This window comes from Drosophila subpulchrella, unplaced genomic scaffold (genome assembly GCF_014743375.2).
Source record: "Drosophila subpulchrella strain 33 F10 #4 breed RU33 unplaced genomic scaffold, RU_Dsub_v1.1 Primary Assembly Seq354, whole genome shotgun sequence".
NCBI classification, from domain to species: Eukaryota; Metazoa; Arthropoda; class Insecta; order Diptera; family Drosophilidae; genus Drosophila; species Drosophila subpulchrella.
The window spans coordinates 4,045,242-4,065,178 of record NW_023665577.1 but is presented as its reverse complement, the minus strand read 5'-3'; the positions used below and the strand labels follow the sequence as shown (position 1 = coordinate 4,065,178).

Below are 19,937 nucleotides of genomic sequence, written 5' to 3'. Positions count from 1 at the left end.
TTATCAGCTTACTGAGATCCTAAGAGATAGAAATGGATTTCATTTTTTAAGGATATTATTTTAAGTTAATATAATTTAAAGATTTTAAGTAAGTGGTTAATTTACAAAATATTCAAAAGTATCCAAAAAATGTTCTTTATAAGTCTTAGCAACAATTAAAAGGCAAATATATCTTGTCGTAAAGCATTGAACTGCTTAAATAATTACCATTTAAAAATGGTGATAGGATCTTAAGTTCAGAATATCTTAATTAATAGTTATTTGGTACTTGGTTATCTATTTGACGTAGTATCTGTAGAAATTAGAAGATTTCAAGTGATATAAAAATATATTTCCTCAGTTTAAGTCATTGTAAACCTTTTCTGTCTTCAATAATAAAAGAGTTCTGATGATCACATAAAGAGAACACTTATCATCTTCATACACCCCACTGCCCAATTCAAAATAGAAGTTATCAGTTAGAAGAATTACAAAAATTCTTCTTAAAAAAGAAGCAATCTTATACGAACCGGTTTGACTAGAAGCCGAATCTTCACTTGAATTGCGTACCCACAGCAACAACGATCAAAGAACGTAAATAAAAATTAAATTTATTTGGCAGTGAACAAAGGCAGCAAAAAATAAATAAAATTTCTTAATGGTCTCCCCAAAAACCCCGCTTTCCTCAGACGTTTCGGCTTTTGTTCGTCTACAATTGGCACACGATCAATCATTATGTCTCTTCTAACACAATTTTATCTTGCCAAAAAGTCTGCTATTATGCTTTGATTGATACCCTATGGCATTGTATTTTTAGACTGAGTCTATTATAATTATATCGTTTGTTTCCACATATTTTCTAGGGTATTAGCATAGTGGGATACCGAAAGTGATCTCCATACTCAACTCCCACTAATGGACGCAGTTGAAGCTTTCGAAAAATGAGTTTTGGCACAAGTCAACCTGTTTGCAGATAAAGAGAATGGGGGAAAGGTATGGGGAAATCGATCTTTGACCATCTTGTACCTGTAATTAAGTAACTTAATTAATTTCACGCAAAACAAAGCTCGTTTTTAACAAAACAAAAAAGTGACTTGGAGTTTGCAAAATTTTTATTCGAGCGTCTGAATAATTTTTGCATAATTTTCGCTTTGTATACAACTTAAAGAATTTGATGGATATTATTTCGCTTATCTTGTGATAGGGTATAATTTGATTAATTTTCTGCGATGAGCTTGGAATTTTTGGGGGGTTAGTTCATTTCGGTTCGAGTTGATGTATATGGCTGGCGCATTTAAAGTTAACATGATTTCGAAAACAGTTTTATCCGCCATCAGACTATTATTTAAATGTTGTGCAAAACGTAACCATAACATGTTATAAATCAATTGAGATAAATATATTTTAAATGGTTGATACCTAAAATGATTACTTTGCCTTGGGCATCTTCTATAAATCAATAGATATCTGAATCCTTTAAAGTTTATACAGCTGCTTGATCATTTATTCTATTTGCCATTCAGAACGAATGCAAATTATAATAATTAAAATTATTGAATGTGACTAATGAGCAAATATTGATTTGGAATCTGGCCCGGAGCAATACAAATGGGCGGATACAAAGCCGGAGTATGTAAAATAGATAAACAAATAACCCAAGGACCACAGATTCAAAGACTCATCAAAAGGATGTGCTAGGATGGAAGTAAGGATCTTAGGGTGGTTTCCTGTCCCTAAGCAATCCATTTGCGTAGAAAACTGACCCAGTTTCTTAAGGATGCTGACGATTTAGAGCAGGCAGGACATAGAGATCCTGCGCATTACCAAAAAAAATTTCGAAAAAAAATCAAATTTAAATAATTTACCTATTTTTCTATTCGAAAGAACAACGTTTTTTGTCCTTTCTACCTCTATTTTTTGCGGAGGATAAATGAAAAATAATGTTTGACCCTGTCCTGCGACACACCCTTTTCCTTGATCACGTATGCAAATGCAGAGCGATGTCCCGGGACAGGATCCAGAGGGATTCAACCCTTTGAGGACAACTGGCGGCGTCCGATCCGCGAACGTGTTGTGCATAAATTAAGGCATCCTTTCGTCCTTTTGTACTCGCACCCTTGGTAGTTCGGCAAGGAAACGCTTCCGCATGGAAATGAGGCAAAAAAATCCGGATTTTTTTCACTCCTTGTCTTCTGCAGTCTGCTCTTGCGTCTTTGTGCGATCGTCCTTTTTATCCTTGATCGTCACCCTGAGCCCAGTATGTCTTGAGCCTTGTGGGTAGCCCGGCAGGGAGGACAAAAAAATCGTGAGAAAATTTCCAGCGCCAAATATTCAAATGAGGTAACCAAATGCCGCCCATTGCATACTTTTTTGGGTGATTTTTTTTGTCCGCACCCAAAAACGAAGTGAAGAAAAAAATCATCAGGATGCATGCTCATCCTTGCAGCCCCTATCGGGCTCATCAGTTTTTTAACCCATTTTTTTTCGATTCCCTAATTTTTTATGCTTGACTACCGAAAAAAGTCGTTTATAATTGGACAGAGTTCCGCTTTTTTGCCGCGTTTTTTCATCTTTCCTATTTTGAATATTGAAATCCCGTGTGACAAGTTTTTTTCTTTGTATTTCATGAAAAGGATCGTCATCTGAAGTCTTGTTACTGTAGTTTTTTATCCTTTTTTTTTGGTACTTTTTTCAAGCTTATTTTTTTTCTGTGATAGGCGGTGCGAAAATGTTAATTAAATTTTTGTTATTGCGCCATATCAGTGGGAAATCCAGTTCTCCACTTCCATTCTTTCAATTACGCAGTTAATTTTTATTTTTTGTCTTTTAAATAAAATTGTTTCTACGATTCTTAACACGTGTTGGGTGTCGAGGATTTTAATTGTAAATTGTAACTGAATGGAGGAAGAAAAAAATCTGGGGTTTTGCTGAGTAATTGTAAACATTGTTAAGTGTTTGATAAGCCTTTTTGATAACAATTATACCCTGGGAACGAAACTTTTTGATTGAGTTCTAAAAAAAGATAAATTCATGGAAAAAATGTAATAGTGATTAAAATGCTGTTACCAATGGTTTTAAGTAAAAAAAATTTAATCGCAAAAAAAACTATAATCAAACTAAAATGAATCTATTTTTCAGTCGGAACTTTTAAAAAAAGATTTGGTATAACTGGGTAAGGAATTACAATCCGTGAAAATGTAAAACCCTTATCCAACATCTGTTATTCCTTAATTAGAGGTCTTCGTAGTTAGTAGGGCGTCAGTAAAACTAGTTTTTTGTAAGTAGGGCGTAGGAATAGACAACAGAAATTTCCCTTAAATTCATAGATCAACATTAGACATCTGATATTAGGTATTAAACCAATGCAAATGTTTATTAAACTCTTAACTCTTTCATATCTTCAGACATTTGCACACAAACTCGGCATAGAAACATTCAATTTAAGAGCCTCAAACCTTTTTTGCCAATATGCCAATACTCGCTTAAGTATCAATTACATAACAATCGAAATGATAAAGGGAAATCAATCCAAACACGGGCCCAGAAACCTCAACAATACCTCAACAGAGTGTGCCCTCCAGATCCAGTGTGCGAATATAATACCAAACCAGCCAAAGGGTGCAAATATGGATATAAGAATAGCTAACGAAAATCGCATCAAATTTCACAATATCGCACCTTATTAGAATCGAACAATACCGCGGAGCACAAAGCGATATTTGGCGAGGAGCTGGAGAAAAGAGGCCAAAATGCAAATGCCACAGGAACAAGAAGTTATGGGAAAAACATACACACCTTCCACTCCACTTCGATCCTTAGTTCTCGAGCCCCGGGCTAATCGGTGGAGTGTATCCGCATATTGTGTGCATTGTCTAATAATTTCATAAATAGTTTATCCAGAAGAATTGCTGAATGCCGAACCGACTAAATGCCATTCGCGAACGGGTTAGGATAGAGAAAGGATCCCTTTCTTATGCAAAGAAGAGGACCTTCTCTGGGGTGAAAGGTTTTTTCTTTCGGCGATCCGGATGTTTTGTGTGCAACCCCTGATGGTCGGATCCTATCTCTATCTCTCCCTCCCTAACCGAACTGCCTGGGTGTGTGTTTTGATTTCGGGTCTGGAGTTTAGAAACCATAAATCTATTGATGGCTTTGATGACGCCTTTCTGCAGCACCGAAATGATCTCTTGGCATTGAAAAATCATAGACAATATTCAAATGAAAGTCGTTTGCATAATGCCCTTCCCAATAGTGAAAAAATGGACTGCGTTGCACTGGAAGAAAAGCAAAAGGGAAGTTATAATACCAAACAAAAGCAAATACTTTGTGTTTGGAATTTAAAACGTGAAGTTTTTGGATAGTTAGATGAATTTTGTGAATAAATATTATATTAAAATGAGACTTGTTATTATGATTATAATTATAATGATTAAACAGATATAGATTTTTAATAGCTAAATGTACTTTTTGAATAAATATGATATTAAAAGCACTTATATACTATCAAATAGCGCTAAGCCTCAAATTATTTAACGTTCACAGAGAGAATTATTCAAGTACATTGTTCTTGAATTGAGAACATTCGTTCTTAAAAACCGTGTAAGTACATTTTTGGTATCATTGTTCTCAATATTAGAACAAAATGGTGAGAAGAGAAAAGTTAAATTGAGTATATTTATCAACTTTTTGTTAAGTGTACACTACTAACTGGACAAATAGAGTATTTGTTGAGATATATTTACAATGTAAGTACCGCCAATTCAACTTGGTTTGAGCAAAATGAAAATATTTTCAACTTCAAAAATGTCTTTCTATTTTTAAGAGCATTTTCAACTCAGATGAGAACGTCAGAATTTCTTCTGTGTCGCTAAAAAAAAAGTTTACAAAATCATAGTAAAAACTACGTAGTTAAAAGAGTAAAGGTGCCTTTAAGTATTTTAAACTTATCTATTCTAACCCATTCGGATAAAAGAGGGAACTTTTTTAAGCAACTCAATATATCAAGATTGTAGAAGCATCCCTGATCCGCCCAAGTTTTTTCAGTGACCTTGCTGAGGAACTCAAAAAAGTCTCAGACAGATGCCTCTCTCAAGGAAGAGACCTTGCCTCGGGCACTGCATTCTAATTATCATATCGATCAAGCTGCAAGTAAAAGTGACAGTCCCAGGCCCAAGGACCCTGACGGGACAGAGAAGATCCTCGGCCACATTTTTTCTCATAGTTAGCATAACAAAGCCTGATGAGAATCGTGATGATTTCAGCACCCAGAGACAAGACAAACCCAGAGAAGGCACCCCGAAGATCGGGCAGCGGGACAATAACCACCAAACTACAATCCCATGATCATTAGTGCATCTATAATAATGCGCATTGATATGCTAATCGCGAGTAGACAGGGCTCGGATGGAGAGACTTCAATGCGTGAATGCTACCTATGATCGATGACGATCGCTGGCAGAAATCAAATCATTTATCAATTAAATTATTGGCAAACATTGGGTTGTAGAGCCCTCGAGGTAAAGGGTTCGGATGTGCTAAAAAGATGCCCCCTTCGCCTCATTTTTGCATTGTGGCCTTTGTTTTGCATTTTGCACAACTGCCAAATGATCGATTATCGATCGGCAATCCCTTTGTCCCCGTCTTTGTCCTCTGCGGTGTGTTTTCCAGTTCGGCTTTGATGATTTGTTGGTTTATTGTCAGCGATCCAGCGATCCTTGTGCCCTCCTCAAGGGCGTCTTTATCCTTGTTCGCCAAAGGATCGTGCCGAATATTCGCACAACCTTTGGCAAAAGACAGCGATCTTTGTTGACAAAAAGACAATTGGCTGAAATCCTTTTAGGGAGTTTATATCTCTATCAACTTCATTGTCGTTTCCCTAACTCTTTGTGGGTGTCTTTTTCAACAATCCAACAATCCCCTTTGTCTGGCCAATTTTTATGAGCCATTTAGGCGATTTTATTTCTTATTTATTTGCGGCATAAAAAGATCATTAAAAGCATTTTACTTTTTTGTGTGTTTAACACAATTTGCTGCTATTTATAATTCCATTCAAACGCTGTGCTCAGCAAAGTCGCAGGCGAAAAAGAAAAAACATAAATAAATAAAGAGAGAACATATAATAAAGAAAAAAGCACCTGTTAACAACTTAAACTGGTTTTTGTGTGGGATTTTTTAATTTATTGTTTTATTAATTAGCTATGAAATTCGCTTTTGTCTGATATTTTTATATATACAGTCTAGAGGTGGATGAAACTCTAAAGTTCCTTTGTCTTCCATAAAAATATCGGTTTACTAATCCATCAAAGGTCTTTGAATCTCTATAGGTCTATCATCAGCATTCAGTTATCCAAGAAGTTTTGATTTACTTATTTGTTAAGTAGATTTTCTGATCTGAAGTTGCAAGTCGTGATTGCTGAAGAATACTCCAATTTTAAGATGCGGCAATGGATGAACTAGTTTTATATCAGGTATAAAATACCCATACCCGTTTATGAAAAGCATGCTGAAAGGAACTCAATGCGAATCAAGCCAAATGAATCATTTCCATTAATCTCCGCGTCGATCAGCCGAAAATCTCGAAGACTCAATCAGTCATCAATCATTATTCGCCATCAGAGCGTAGCCAGCCATTTCGAATCGAGGGAAGAATTCGACGGGCACTTTTAGTGAGGGTTGACCCCCTCGAATCGCCCCTCAAACTACGCCACTGTCACGTCTTAAGCCAAACAGCAGCTGCCGCTGGGAGAAATTTAAAGACAGACTTCGATGCGATCGTAGCCCTACATTTCCCTGTGGATACTCAGATTATATGGGGTGAACATAAATCTCTTATGTCGCCTCGGGCACAAAGAGTCTCTTCTTAAGGTTGCTAAGCGGATTAGGTTGCGTTTTTCTGGATCGTTGCATAAATTCGATCCGCTTAGATTCGCCAGTGAAAATGCAAATCTTGCGGAAGGTTTAAAACACCAAAGTAATTATTTTATAAATAAGTTTAAGCTTTATTGATTGAATTTTACATTTTCAAATCGATTTCTCTCTAAGCTTGCCTAACAAGTAGAAAATATCCTTATTCTACTAGTTAGTTGATAAATTAGAAAGTATCTAGGGCCCTACAGCTAGGTTGATACGTTTAAATGTACAGCACACTTTCACATAATTCTATGTACACTATAAAATACATATTTAGCACTTATTTCTATCGCCGTACTTTGTACGGCTCCTGGCTGATATTAAAAACGTGAACTATTTAAAATCGACATATTCAAATAGTTCAGAGTTTTAAATTGAATTTGGCTTATAGATAGTTAAAAGAGGGGCATAAATATCGCGTAGAAAATCCTGAGTTGACCTAGATATAATATACTTAAAACTCTAGTTGAGAAGGGCGGAAGAAGAAAGGATTGCAGTTGGTTTCCTTATGGGTTTAGGCAGTGATGGAGTTGAATTTGGCTGAATCGTATACAACTTTTGGCTTAGTTTGATTTCATTCGTGTTTCGGGGAGAGGCTTAAGGAAACCAATTACAATCCCAGCTCCAAAACCACTGCCAACTTTCGCCTAACTAAGCGTAACTTATTTATACTTGGAGTGTTTCAATTGATATGGATTCAACAGTAGAGTTTCCTGCCCTTTGAATCCATACCAGTTTAAACGGAGACCTTAAGCTAATGTCATCGTTGCTGCCTCTTTTGGCCACGACCTGGCCTGTACTATTGCGCCTTCTCCTTGGTGGCATTCACAGCACTCAGGCCCAGGGTGAGGTGATCGCCAGCGATGAGGCCCGCGGCTCCTGGCTGATGGGCATAGTTGCGGATCTGGTGCAGCGAGATGAGCTGCGTGGGAAAAGCGGCCGCTGCTGCAGCCGCATTCTGCTGATAGAGATAGGCGGCGGTGGCCGCCGGAGGTCCGCGATGCTGTTGAAGATGTGGCGGAGGTGGTGGCGGCACTGTGGCTGACAGTGGAGTGAAGGCTGAAGATCCGGGAGACGGTTGGTGATGCGACTGTTGTTGCTGCTGCGCCTGCTGCTGCTGTTGCTGCTGCTGATGGAGGTGATGTTGGGGCGTGGACTGACGCAGAACGAGATCCTCGCCGGCGGCCTCCTCGTGAGGACTGTGCGAGTGACCTGGCGTGTCCGCCAATCGCTGATGATGCTGCTGCAGCAGCTCCTGTTGCTGCTGCTGGTGTTGCTGCTGCAGGGAGGCGAAGTTGCCGTATGGCTGACCAGCGGCCTGCGGCAACTGCTGCTGAATGGCCTCCGCCAGCGAGGCCGCCGCACTGTCCGCCCCCATCTTCGCCCAATAGGCGGCATTCACATCGTTCATGGCCTGGCGCTGCAAATTCAAGCCGATCCCACTCGCCGGGACGTGCTGCTGGTGGGCAGCCACCTGGGCCGTGTGCCGGTGCTGCTGCTTCTCCGCCTTCTCGGCGTGCTTTTGCAGATGCTTCTGGAGGTAGGTCTCCTGCGTGTACGACTTGCCGCACAAACTGCAGATGTGCGTCTTCAGGTGCTTGGAGTCCTTGTGCTTGGGAATGTGCTCCAGCAGGGTCAGCTCGTCGGCGAAGCACTTGTAGCAGGAGTTGCACTTGAACGGCTTGTCGGTCTGATGGCAACGCGAGTGCGACTGCAGATTGGAGAGCTGCGAGAAGGCCTTGGGGCAGCCGGCGTGCCGGCATTTGTACGGTTTGTCGCCCGTGTGCGTGCGGATGTGCTGCTGCAGGTGCGACAACTGCGTGAACTTGCGCTGGCAGATCTCGCAGCGGTACGGCTTGATCCCCAGGTGGATCCGCGTGTGCTGCGACAGGTACGAGGAGTTGGCAAAGGATTTGCTGCACGAACCGCACTTGTAGGGCTTCGCCTGGTCGCCGTCGCCCCGACGACCCTCCTCCTCCGGCGAGGATCCGTTGCTGCCGCTCCCGCTCGCGCTGCTCATCTGCTGACGCGGCGGCGATCGACTCGGGTCATACTGAAAATAAATAAACCGTTATACGTCAATATTTGTTAAAGTAACATTTTAAATATTATATTATTAAATAAAATTAAAGAACAAGATATGGTGTTGAATTATTTCAAGAGATTTGTATCTCGAACATATTAAGTAATTACTTTAGCTTAAATTAAAAAGATAAATCGATTTTGTAGAAAATGTAATAAAAATGTAGTACTTTTACATATGATATAAGAGGTTTTGAATAATTTTACTGGAAAATATTAAATATTACTAATTGCCTTTCTACAATTAAAGCAAGGGGATCTTCAGATAAAATATTGAAAACGTTTATTTTACTAATTTAAACAAACCATAATATCAAGAAAGGAAATATGTTGTGGGCGCATGCAATAAAGTCCACTCATTTAATCTTGTTTTTTTTATAAATATACATAGATAAAACATTTTCTAAAATTATAAAACAAAGTTTAAACTTGAAAAAAAAAAAAATTACACATTTTAAATTTTTAAACCAATGTTTAAAGTTGTTTTTTTTTAAAGAGAGATAACACATATTTTAAAATTAAAGACCGAGTGAGTGTTTACTCACAGGGCCTTTTTGAAATATGTACAATGTAAGTATGTATTATTCTTTAATTATGATAATATTTGTTTAGGTCTTTTAGGGTTTCAGAATAAGTGCATTACAGCGAGACTTTAAAATATATTTCCTTGAAAAGCTATTTTATATCTGATACTCCTTAATGTTTTTCCTGGAATCCTAAGACTTAGACACTCACCTTCTGCTCCTGCTGCTCGTGGGGCGTGGGCGGTGAGTTGGGCGCGCTGTAGCTGACCTTCAGCTGGGGCGGATGCTGCTGCTGCTGCTGCTGGGGGTGGTGCAGGTGCTGCTGCTGCTGCTGCGGATCGGGATGTGGCTGCTGCTCCATGACCATTTGCTGCTGGTGCTGCACCAGGCCGTTCTTCAGGGAGTAGTCCAGTCGCTCGGCGACATTCTGCCGGAATTCGCTGATGTTGAAGGGCTTGTAGTCGTGGACCAGTTGGGCCGTGGTCAGGTGGCCCAGGGAACGCAGCTGGTCGATGGAGCGGTGCAGGTAATCGCCGCTGGGGACGCCGTTCGGCGCCGTCGGCAGTTCGGCCATAAGCGGCGTCTGGTGGCCGCCGAGGGTCAGAGGGCGGTAGGCGATGGTGCGAGCGTCCAGCTTGGGGCGTGGTGGGCAGCGGACTCAGCCTATCCGGGAGGGGCAAGTGGATGGGAGCGATGGTTTGGTCTTCGTCGTCGGGAAGTCGACACCCCACTGGCGGGCTTACACAACTCGACGCGTTTTTGTGCTGAAAGTACAGAAATATTGTAATTCTTGAATTCACAAATTTGTGCCCAGTCGGCACAAGTGCTTAAACTACTTTTCGATTCCGCCACCTTGCCGCCTCTACTCCCCGCCTTTGGGTACATTAATTTCTGCACATTAACATAAATGTGCATGAATTAATTAATTGTTTGTGAATTAAACGTGCTGCGCTCTGGAACAAAAGTCAAAAAGTGACCGAAGAAGATATAGCAACTGCTCAACCCAGTAAAAAAGTTGCCAATGGAGCGCAAAAAGCGAAAATAATTAATAACAATGCCGGGCAAAAAAGAGTTGGTCAACAGAAAAAATCACAAGATAAACAAAAAAGGCGCTTGCGGCCAGAAATTGTTGGTGACAACACGATGGAAAGCGAAATGGAATTGCTTTTGGCCTGAAGAGCCGAAATCGCGGTTATTCTGTGGGGAGGTAACTGGTGATGGGCTGGCAAAAAAACAAAAAAAAAACTCAGGGGCGCCAACGGAACGTGTCAACAACCTCGAGAAATGAATGCAACTACATCTCCGGCACTTTTCGGGGCGGCACAGCTAAGTTCTCGATGGACCAATGATCTTCTTGGGGTGTAATCTTTACTAAAGTGCCAAAATGATTGGCGGGAAATTAAGAATTTTGAAACTTTAACTAAACAAGAAAGGAAGTTAACTTCAGCAAGTCGAAGTTTGTATAAATTTAATTCGAAATTCTCAAAAATACAAAAAATTATATTCAGAATAGTATAAGATAATATGTCAAAAACCGCCGAAGCTATAATTGTTTCATATTATTTTCCCACCAATTTTCCGATCGTTCCTATGGCAGCAATATGATATAGTCGTCCGATTTTTTAAAAATTAAATTCGAAATTCAGAACTAATTAAAAAATGTTATTTCCAAGCGTAGGAGGTAATATGTTAAAAAAACACCAAAGATATAATTAAAAAAAAAAATGTTCCGATTATTCTCATGGGAGCTATGAGATATAGTAATACTATACTAACTGCAAAAAAAGGAAGACTTTTGGAAAAGTTTCAGCCCGATAGCTTTAAAACTGAGAAACTAGTTTGCGTAGAAACGGACGGACAGGCGGACATGGCTAGATCGACTCGCCTAGTGATGCTGATCAAGAATATATATACTTTATGGGGTCGGAAACGTCTTTTTCGCTGCGATGCAAACTTCTAACTGAAATCATAATACCCTCTGCAATGGTATAAAAACAAATGGAAAAGTGGATACAAAAGTGTAGATTGAATTCTGCGAACTCGAAATTATCTAATTTGAAAGCGGACACGGCTTAGATATTCGAAAACTGTCTGAAATTTCGCAGAATTTTGAAAAGTTTTTGAAAGCTGTACCAGGCACTGAATTTATAAATATTCAGATTGTTAAAAAAAAAACGATGTTATTGAGTCTAATCTTTAATGAAATGCCAAAGTGATTGACATAGAAATTAAATATTTTATAACTTTAAGTCAAATAAAAATTTAAAACAGGATATAAAACTGCAGATTGAATTCTGAGAACTCGAACATATCCAACTCGAAAGCGGACATGATTTAGATATTCAAGAACTGTCAGAAGATTCTGCTGAAATTTTTCAGAATTTTGAAAAGTTCCTGGAAGCTGAAAAGATTTGTTAATTGTATCAAATACAAAATTCAAAATTCTTTTTCGTAGGCTTATAAGGACCATTGATGTTTTTGAGTCTAATCTTTAATGAAATGCCAAAATGATTGACTAAGAAATTAAAAATTTTATAACTTTTATTCAAATAAAAATTTAAAACAGTATATAAAACTGTAGATTAAATTCTGAGAACTCGAGCATATCTAACTCGGAAGCGGACATGATTTAGATATTTAAGAACAGTCAGAAAATTCTTCTGAAATTTTTCAGAATTTTGAAAACTTCCTGTATGCCGAACCAGGAACCAAGCTTATAAATATTCAGATTGGTAAAAAAAATATTTGTAAATTTTATCAAATTAATATCAACATTTTTTCATTGTAGGCTTATGATAAACCACCGTTGATGTTTTTTGGGTCTAATCTTCAATGAAATGTAAAACCGATTGGCGGATTGCATTCTAAGAACTCGAACATATCTAACTCGAAAGCGGAAATGATTTAGAGATTCAAAAACTGTCAAAAAATTCTGCTGAAATTATGCAGAATTTTTAAATATTGATTTTAGCTGTGTTGGGCACTATTTGTTACAAAATACTTGTTAATTTAATCAATTTATTTTAAAAAATGTAGGTCGTTTACTCAACAAGGAAAGTTGATTAACTATGATCTTGTTTGATTAAAATGTGTGAATAAGATTTATTCAGCGAATAATACTGACAACCCATAAACAACTGTTTTGAAAGTTTTTAAATGATTTAAGTCAATCAGTTTACCAAAAATGTGACACATACGCAGAAAAATAAAAACATAAACTATTCTCTGTGAGTACTGTAAAATATCTGTTGAGCATACAAAATATGAAATAAAAGATTTAGTCTCTGACTATAATACCTATCATCTCAGCGGTTTATGTTCTTCCTAGAGCCCCGTAAATAATTAGATCTGCTTTGGGAAATATTTAGACATACGCAAAAAAGATTAGGCAGAATTTATATTTTCAATTAAAAAAAAAAATGTTAAACAAACATGTTAATTTTGAGGACTTACACGAAAAAAGAAAATAGCTTTATGTCCATTTAATCATTGAGGCATGGTCTTAAAGGATATTAAAGGAAATCTAATTTAATCAACTAAACATTTCGTTTTTTTAACTGAAACGATTATTTAACTTAAACTAATCTTTTAATTGAAATCAAATTGTATGGCCAACAGTAATAAGAAAAAATAGAGCAATTAGATATGTTTTATAGGTAGCTAAATCTGTTTATTAATGTGCAAAACTATAAGAGCTATTTCAGTAATAAAACAAGAACATGTACATAAAGCCACCGCCAGAATAAAACCTATTATCTTGTTATGGGAAAATAAACCTAGAACTATGGTGTGTAAGTGTAAGTTTCGCGCGCGAATTTGATTGCGACCTTTTGGTCGGGTGGGAGTTGACGTCAGAGGTAAATTCAATTTTTGGTTTTATTTTTTTTTCGTTTTTTTTTCCTGCCTGGTCAAAAAACCGGTTTTGTTGTAGTTGTTAGTGCTGACGTTGGACAATTGAACAGCATGGCAGAAGGAATTCCATGGAGTGGGAGGGGGAGGGGCGGGGAGGGGGAGGGTAATGTAATGCAAATAAAAAAGGACGCGCCACTCGCTTGTTGCGCACATTCAGAGAGAGACGGGGCGACAAACAAACAATTGTTTGCCGCTCAAGCAATTGCAATAAAAGAATCAGCGAAAGTGGCGACCAACAAAAAAAAAAAACAGAAGCCGGAATCATAATCGTGTAACTACAGATCTAGAAACACGGAAAATCGGACACTCAACCTGATAAATGCAAATGGGGAATAAATAAACGGGCAATCGGGCAGGCCCCAAAAATACAACATAAAGAAAAACCCCCCAAAAAACAAAAAAAAACCGAAACAGAAAAAAGAAAAAGAGAAGCCCAAAAAGCATATAAATAAAATGGTATACACAAAAAACCTACACTACACACAAAAAACGAATCAACGAAAATTAATTGAGCGCGAGCAGCTGAAAACAAAAGAGAGCAGAAGAGCGAGCACGAGAGCAACATAAACAAACGAGCGGGCGGACAGCAACAAAAACAGCGCAATAACCGCAATTCGGACCGCTCTCTTTCTCATTCCCCCTCTCTTTCTGGTTGGGGGCGACATGTGTGCGAAAAAAAGAAGCGAATATTTGGATGAATACAAAAAAAAGTGGAAGATAAAAAAGACACAACGTCACACAAACATAAAAAAAAACCGCCACCGAATGAATGGGAACGAACATTAAAGTCAAACAAGCGACAAAACGGATGGTCAAATAATGGAGCACGTTTGCGAAAATGGTTTTCAAATTATTCTAGCTTAATTATTTGTTGACAGTCACATTTGGCCAACAAAGTGTTTTATGTACATTATTTCTGCAAAGAGAGAGAATATGTGGTAAAAATGTTCAAAATATTTGACCAGCGGGACAGTGGGGCAAAACAGGCCCCCTCATTGAAATTAAAAAAAAAAATTTGTTGATAACCTTTTTTAAATTCAATTTATTTTTGATTGAAACGTACAAAGAAAATTGTTAATATGACATTATACGTTTTACAATATTTTTACGATGATGAATTGTAAAAAAATATTACTTAACCATATTTTACTTCAATCAATTTTTAACAATTAAAATGAAAACATAAAAAAAAATTTAAAAAGTTTGGATTATGAAAAGATTGTTTGACGGAAATGTAAAAGTTTTCTTGGAACAACACATAGAGGTATAAAAAGTTATTTTTCGTTTTTTCTGTTTTGAGCGAGATATATGGGAAATAAATAAATATTAACTAATAAAGTGTATAACTTGAAATTCATTTAAAATAATTCATTGAGGTTAAAACTCTTTTTGATCATTTTTGTAAAAATAATATCAAATTTGGTAAAAATACAATCAAATTTATATTAACACAATTTTGGAAAAAGTAAAAAATAATAGGGCTAAACGTGTACTCTACTAAAATATAAAGCCCCAGTCTTGGGGTTTATATCACCTGAACCTACTTACAAAACAATTTTTAAAATTGGAGACTTCTTTTGGAAGCAAGAATAACTTAAACAAATATATGTCGAAGGGATATTCACAATATTACATGTTTTTACTCTATTTAGGGACCTATTTTGCCCGAGTCCACTATTCAAATGTCCTAGATTCCAGAATTATCGTAGCAAATTCCACTGTGCTTTGAGCGCGGGAAAGAGCAACAAACACACTCGAGTCTCAAACGCCAAGTGTGTTTGTCCAATAAGGCAAATAAATAAAACATGCTCGTGCATCGTAAAGTACTAACCAATTTGAAAGTGCCTTTTGTGTTCCGGCGTTCGGTTCCGTTGCAGTTTTTCCCCTCTTTTTTTTTTCTTATTTGTGGGCCAACTTTTGTTGATATTTTGGAGCACGTGTTCGCTGATGGATTGTGGGTGGGTGGGTGTGCTCACCTCTTTAGCACACACACACACAAGCACGCTGGTTTGTGGTTTGCGGCACTTTATTTTCGTACGTTTTGTTTGTTTCTCGGCGCCTCCCGCGATTGATTTATTTCCCGCAAATTAGCGAATTTAGTGGGGATTTGCGTAGTTTGCTACGTTCTTCTTCGCGGTGGATCGGGCCTCTCTTTCGCACGCAGAAGAGACCCCGAGTGGCAACAAGAAAAAATGGCCGCGCACGCCAAAAATATACACACAGACACCAACGCACACCAGCACTCACACACACGCGCTCGCAAGTTTCTGTTTTTTTTTTCTGCACTTGTGCTTTTTTTGCCCTTTTTTGTCAACCTTTTCGGACTCCCGAATTTTGTCTTTTTTTTCGGCGAGTGACAGCGCTTAATTGCAATTACAACGAGCAGAGCACGTTGCGAGGGGGCGTGGGGGCGGAGGGGGCGTAAGCTCCGCTCTTCGCTTGTTTACGTCGCGGCAAACACAAAAAACAGAAACAGAAGCAGCGAGGAGGAGCAAGAATAACTGTTCGTGTTCGCGTTCGTTCGAAAACTGAAAAAAAATCACTGCGAAGAGCGCGTTTTTTCAATAATCAGTAGTGGCGTTGAGGGAGGGAGTCTCTCTTGTTCTCTGCTTTTTTCTCTCTCGCACATATTAAAAAAGGCTTGTTTATGTTTTTTATGTGTGCAGTTGGCCCTCTCTCCCGCTCTCGCGCTCTCGATTCCGGTTTTTTGTTCCCGGCGCCTCTTGTTTTTTTGTGTCTTTGGGGAGGGAGGCGTGCTTTTTTTTTTTAAAAAAAAACCGAATTTAATTGGGCCAAATTCTGGCGAGAGGGAACAAAAAAATATCCTCCACATCCCCACATCCATCATGCATCCTTCCGGGTGTCTTGACCCTTTTGACTTCGCCGACTCGCTTTAGGATCACATTCCTATGATGGTTATCTGACCAGTTTTAGTTTCATTTTTTTAAGGAAAGGTTCATTTATAAGACATCAAGAATATTAAACTTTTACTCATTTGTTTAGTTAAAAACATTTTTATTAAATCGAATGACTAATTTACAGCCCAGTTGTTTTCAAATATTTTATCAATATATTATGAATAATTCCTTTAAATAAAGAACAAAAACAAATTATACTATATTTTTTGAAAAAAAAATGTTCATATTAAACTTTAATGTTCAATGTTTTTCTTAAAATTTGAAAATGTTGTTCACTGATTTTTTCAAAATTTGTAATATCCTTGTATTTGCCAATTTGTAAGCAAAAAAAGACATTTTTTAAGTGTGGATAATGAAAAAACAATTAACTTATGTATGTAGATATGCAGGTGCTGTCACACACGAAAACATTTACGTAATATTTAAACATTACTTACATAGTTTGGTCAACGTTTTTAAAAAAAAAAAAGATTTCTTAAAAAGAAAAACAGCGGAAACCCCATTATTTTGAATTTCTAAGGTTTTAGACAACAAGAAAAGAAAGTTGAATTTCCATGTCTCGATTCTCAGCCAAGTAAAAATTATAGTATATGTACAATGTAGATACATAGAAAAAAATTGTCTCTTGTTAAATGTTTTTATATGTATTCACATACATATGTACAAATGTAGGTTGTGACACTTTCATTGACATATATTTATCTTAAAAATAATCTTTTGGTCAATTTAGATGAAGTTTTAAAACGGCGTTAGAAACCGTTTAGAATGTGCAGGACGAATTCAAGAATCTACTACTGTAGTTTTTATACTCTGTTATTCCCAAAAACGGAAAGAAACTTATACCTTATAACAATTTTTCATGCAAATTAAATTTTTTTTAAAGATATTGCACTTGTAGATGTACAAACAAACATTTGTTTTTAAAAAATTCGAGTTATGCATGCACGTTCAACTTAGTGAGACATAATTTTTATCTTGAATAAATAAATATTTCTTTCATTTTAAATTGCAAGTTTCAACAGCTACATAAATGTAGTTAGACTTTTCAAACTATACCCGATTTATACAGAAATTTTTGCGCTGGCAATGCTGTATTGGAAAAGGACACGATCACTGATGAAAGAGCAATCTCCGATCACGTTATTTTGGTGAACGCCACAGGCCAAACAATCGATATATCGATACTGTCGTGAGTGACCAGGCTACCTCTAGCGCAAACAACGCATACACGTGCACGTGACGAAAATGAGCAAAAGGGCGCATTCCGTGAAAGTTCCCACCCAATACCGGGCGACCGCCAAGATCCTGAAGACGGCGCTGCAGCAGAAGAAGTCCATCAAGGCCCTGATATCCGAGGAGAAGCATGCAGTGAGTGGCCAGGACCTCCGGGCCAAGAATCAGGCGAATATATCACTTTTCTCCCTCCCTCTTTCGCACTTGCAGCGTGTTGGCAGCTTGCAGGCGGTGCTAAAACGTTATAGCATTAATCGTGTTGCCGTCGAAAAGGCCATCGAGGAATCGGGACTGCTCAAGGATAACCCCGGTCTGGAGCCCTGTTTGGCCAAGGTTTTGGTCACCGAACTTATCTTCGGCCGAAAGCAGTTGAACGGCGAAAGCAGACCCGTGCAAACGGTGCGAAGTTACCAGGAGAAACTACAGGCGGCAGTAGGAGAATCCGAATTCCAGGGAAAAGGCAGGTTCACCTTTCACCAACTAGCAGTATAAGCAGGCTGAGATGGGCAAAAAGAACAGGAAACAGCAGGCCGAGGTGGTGGCAGCCGCCATCGATGAGCCTGCTGCAGAAGTTGAGCCTCCGGTGGAACAGTATCCCCAGGAGGAGGACACCAGCACCGAGGTCTTCCTCTGGCTGCTGGCCTACAGTGTCCTTATGTTCACACTGCCCTTCCTGGGCTTCTACGGCGTGCGCAGCTGGCTGCAGGAGTCCTTTCCCCATCTGGACGTCTTTACGGTCAACTGCTGGTCCGTGCTCACGGCTGTCCTGGTCGTAAACCTGGTGGTGGCCATGTACGTGCTCAAGGCCTTCCGCGAGAAGCCTCCACCACCATTGGAGCCGGTGGAGCAGGATGAGGAGGAAGAGACCGAAGATGAAGAGGACAAGAAGGAGCAGTAACTTAAGTTGCCCACATGCTACTTGGGCCTATACAAAAAGAACAAAAACCATCTTTGCAAACCAAACAATTTCAAGTCATACAATTCTTTTAAAGAATCAGTAACCCCATACTACCTTAAATAAATCTTACATTGACACACTTTTAAACGCTGATTTTATTTGTCTTTTGTTCACCCAAATAGCACGCAATCCCCGCTATGTGCGCATCAACACGAATCTGTTCAGTTTGGCGGAGGCCTTGGAGTATCTGGCTGGCGAGGAGTGGCGTCGCAAGGAACTGCCGGCGGACGCAAGCTACGACGATTTCCTGGCAGCCGTAAAGGCCCTAGAGGAAGACGAATTCATGACGGACTTACATGTGGAAGGCGTGCTCGTCTTCCATTCCAAGCAAGGGAGCTATTGGACCCGCCATGAGTTGGTGCGCAGCAAGAAGTTTATACTGCAGAACAAGGCCACGTGTTTGGCCGCCGAGCTACTGGCTCCGCCGGTGGGAGCAACTGTGCTGGACATGTGCGCAGCTCCGGGCATGAAAACAATGCACTTGTGCAACGTGATGCAGAACAAGGGAGTCATCTACGCCGTGGAGCAGTCCGCCGAACGCTACAGTGCCCTGTGCGACATAACCGAGCAGGCTGGCTGCGAGATTGTGTCCCCCACTATGGGCGACGTGCTGAAATTCTGTATGTTCTTGGCAATTTAGTTATTACCCGATTAAAACCATATACCTTTTGCAGTACCCGAGCGGTTTCCGGGCGTAGAGTACATCCTGGTGGACCCCAGTTGCACTGGCAGCGGAATGCAGAGCCGCATCACCGTGACCGACGAGCCAAAGGACGACAGGCGGCTGTACCAGTTGGCCGGTTTGCAGATCAAGATCCTGTCGCACGCAATGAGCGCGTTTCCGGACGTTAAACGGATCGCCTACTGCACCTGTTCGCTTTACAAGGAGGAGAATGAACAGGTGGTGGAGCGCTGCCTACAGTTCAATCCATCCTTTAAGCTGCTCAGCTGCAAGAAGGCGCTGCGCAACAAGTGGAACAATGTGGGCGACAAGGCGTACGCCAAGATAGGCAAGAACTGCCTATACTCTCTTCCGGACAGCGATCTTACCGACGGCATCTTCCTGGCCCTCTTCGAGAAACGCCCTGAGGGAGACGGAAGCTAGATACAAAACCAGGCAAATGAAATGTACGCTTAGAATGTAAACTAAACCTTTATTTGGCACTTGCGCCATTGAATTTTTTCAACTTCAGTTATGTACATCTTTATAAAAAAATATAAAAATTATAATCTAATAAATTTTGTAGTTACATTTTTGGGGATTGAGAACACGATGAAATAAATATATAACATTTATATAGATATATGTGTTGGAATGAATTTCAGCGATACATGTAATAAAAAAATTATTCGCTTATCCTATGAAAAACTGCGGAATGTCAAAATTTAAAAACTTACAAAGAAAATGTAAGTGTAGCCGAT

General features: G+C 39.1%; 3 protein-coding genes across 3 annotated transcripts; 2 read left to right on the top strand and 1 right to left on the bottom strand.

Annotated features, from left to right (window-relative positions):
• Positions 1 to 6,953: 6,953 nt before the first annotated feature.
• LOC119560751 (zinc finger protein squeeze) lies at positions 6,954 to 15,921 on the bottom strand. Its single transcript, XM_037874368.1, has 3 exons — positions 15,238 to 15,921; positions 9,706 to 10,258; positions 6,954 to 8,941 (listed from the first exon to the last, which is right to left on the bottom strand). Exons 2-3 carry the CDS (start codon positions 10,066 to 10,068, stop codon positions 7,688 to 7,690), a joined length of 1,617 nt encoding a protein of 538 aa, XP_037730296.1. The 5' UTR covers positions 10,069 to 10,258; positions 15,238 to 15,921; the 3' UTR covers positions 6,954 to 7,687.
• A 1,613-nt stretch (positions 15,922 to 17,534) lies between these two features.
• Positions 17,535 to 19,754, top strand: LOC119559742 (28S rRNA (cytosine-C(5))-methyltransferase). Its single transcript, XM_037872800.1, has 4 exons — positions 17,535 to 17,692; positions 17,768 to 18,017; positions 18,638 to 19,135; positions 19,190 to 19,754. The coding sequence occupies exons 1-4, from the start codon at positions 17,570 to 17,572 to the stop codon at positions 19,618 to 19,620; spliced, it is 1,302 nt and encodes a 433-aa protein (XP_037728728.1). The 5' UTR covers positions 17,535 to 17,569; the 3' UTR covers positions 19,621 to 19,754.
• On the top strand, positions 18,015 to 18,602 carry LOC119559745. Its single transcript, XM_037872804.1, has one exon. The coding sequence runs from the start codon at positions 18,060 to 18,062 to the stop codon at positions 18,453 to 18,455; it is 396 nt and encodes a 131-aa protein (XP_037728732.1). The 5' UTR covers positions 18,015 to 18,059; the 3' UTR covers positions 18,456 to 18,602.
• Positions 19,755 to 19,937: the final 183 nt, after the last annotated feature.

What these genes read in the sequence shown, in the direction of transcription:
- LOC119560751 (XM_037874368.1), bottom strand. Translation starts at nt 10,068, where the DNA reads ATGGCCGAACTGCCGACGGCGCCGAACGGCGTCCCCAGCGGCGATTAC. An exon ending in ACGAGCAGCAGGAGCAGAAG is followed by an intron (nt 8,942 to 9,705) that starts GTGAGTGTCTAA and finishes ATTTATTTTCAG; the next exon opens with TATGACCCGAGTCGATCGCC.
- LOC119559742 (XM_037872800.1), top strand. Translation starts at nt 17,570, where the DNA reads ATGAGCAAAAGGGCGCATTCCGTGAAAGTTCCCACCCAATACCGGGCG. An exon ending in ATCCGAATTCCAGGGAAAAG is followed by an intron (nt 18,018 to 18,637) that starts GCAGGTTCACCT and finishes TCACCCAAATAG; the next exon opens with CACGCAATCCCCGCTATGTG. An exon ending in GGGCGACGTGCTGAAATTCT is followed by an intron (nt 19,136 to 19,189) that starts GTATGTTCTTGG and finishes TACCTTTTGCAG; the next exon opens with TACCCGAGCGGTTTCCGGGC.
- LOC119559745 (XM_037872804.1), top strand. Translation starts at nt 18,060, where the DNA reads ATGGGCAAAAAGAACAGGAAACAGCAGGCCGAGGTGGTGGCAGCCGCC.